We start from the raw sequence: 790 nt of genomic DNA on the forward strand, positions 1-790 counted from the left end.
TTTGTACGGAAGTGTTCATAATGACATGGAGTTCTGTGCTGTTGTCAGTGTCTCAATTTGCAGAAATGTTCAAATTCAGGCGGGCATGTTAAAATGCTATTCAAGAATTCATGCATTGCTTTGCTTCTCTCCACAGAGTGAATCCTACTCATCCTAAGGCTGATGTCCTCCAAGAGCAGCGTCTGAAACATGGACGACCCTTTAAAGGTTGACTGATTCCAGCTGACACCTTCGTAACTATGCTGCGAGTCACTCGAGGCCTGATGGCCACACTAGCCACCAACAACCCGCCTAATTCCCAAACCCAATTCAGGGAATGATCAAACTGTCCTGTCTAGGACATACGCACCAAGAGACCTCTTACATACAGGTCAGCAGCAGAAATAAAGGCTTTTACTCAATCGTTGCTAGGAAACAGACATTCAAATCTTCAAGTTAATCTGTCATAACCCTTTTCCATCTTTGATTACTTGAAATTAACTCAAACCTCAACAAATACCTGTTCATCCGCAGGACGGCAGATACCCCAAATCCAATGGCATGGGCCAAGTTCTTCAGGAGACCAGGAGGCAATCTTGCCAGGTCTTACCAGCCGGGATCTATGCTGTCCTTGGCCCCTACCAAGGGACTACTAAATGAGCCGGGACAGAACAGCTGCTTCCTCAACAGTGCAGTGCAGGTACGTGTTTAACCCAAAGCTAAGAAAACGTTACATGAGCAGGTTTGTTTTACATGCCTACACCGAATAAATGAAATGCATTTATGCACATGCATATTGTATATACTTAAT

The 790-nt window shown here is 44.4% G+C and overlaps 1 protein-coding gene across 1 annotated transcript in view; it reads left to right on the top strand.

The window, feature by feature from the left end:
• Window positions 1-141: 141 nt before the first annotated feature.
• LOC107577090 (inactive ubiquitin carboxyl-terminal hydrolase 53-like) overlaps window positions 142-790 on the top strand; it is a gene marked incomplete at its 3' end in the record, with an annotated part of 24101 nt that continues 23452 nt past the window's right edge. Inside the window, exons 1-2 of the mRNA XM_016263201.1 lie at window positions 142-370; window positions 514-679. Coding sequence (XP_016118687.1) covers window positions 536-679 — 144 coding nt within the window. The remainder of the gene's footprint in view (window positions 371-513; window positions 680-790) is intronic.

The sequence above is a fragment of the Sinocyclocheilus grahami genome, unplaced genomic scaffold (assembly GCF_001515645.1).
Source record: "Sinocyclocheilus grahami isolate Dianchi unplaced genomic scaffold, SAMN03320097.WGS_v1.1 scaffold5093.1, whole genome shotgun sequence".
NCBI lineage: Eukaryota > Metazoa > Chordata > Actinopteri > Cypriniformes > Cyprinidae > Sinocyclocheilus > Sinocyclocheilus grahami.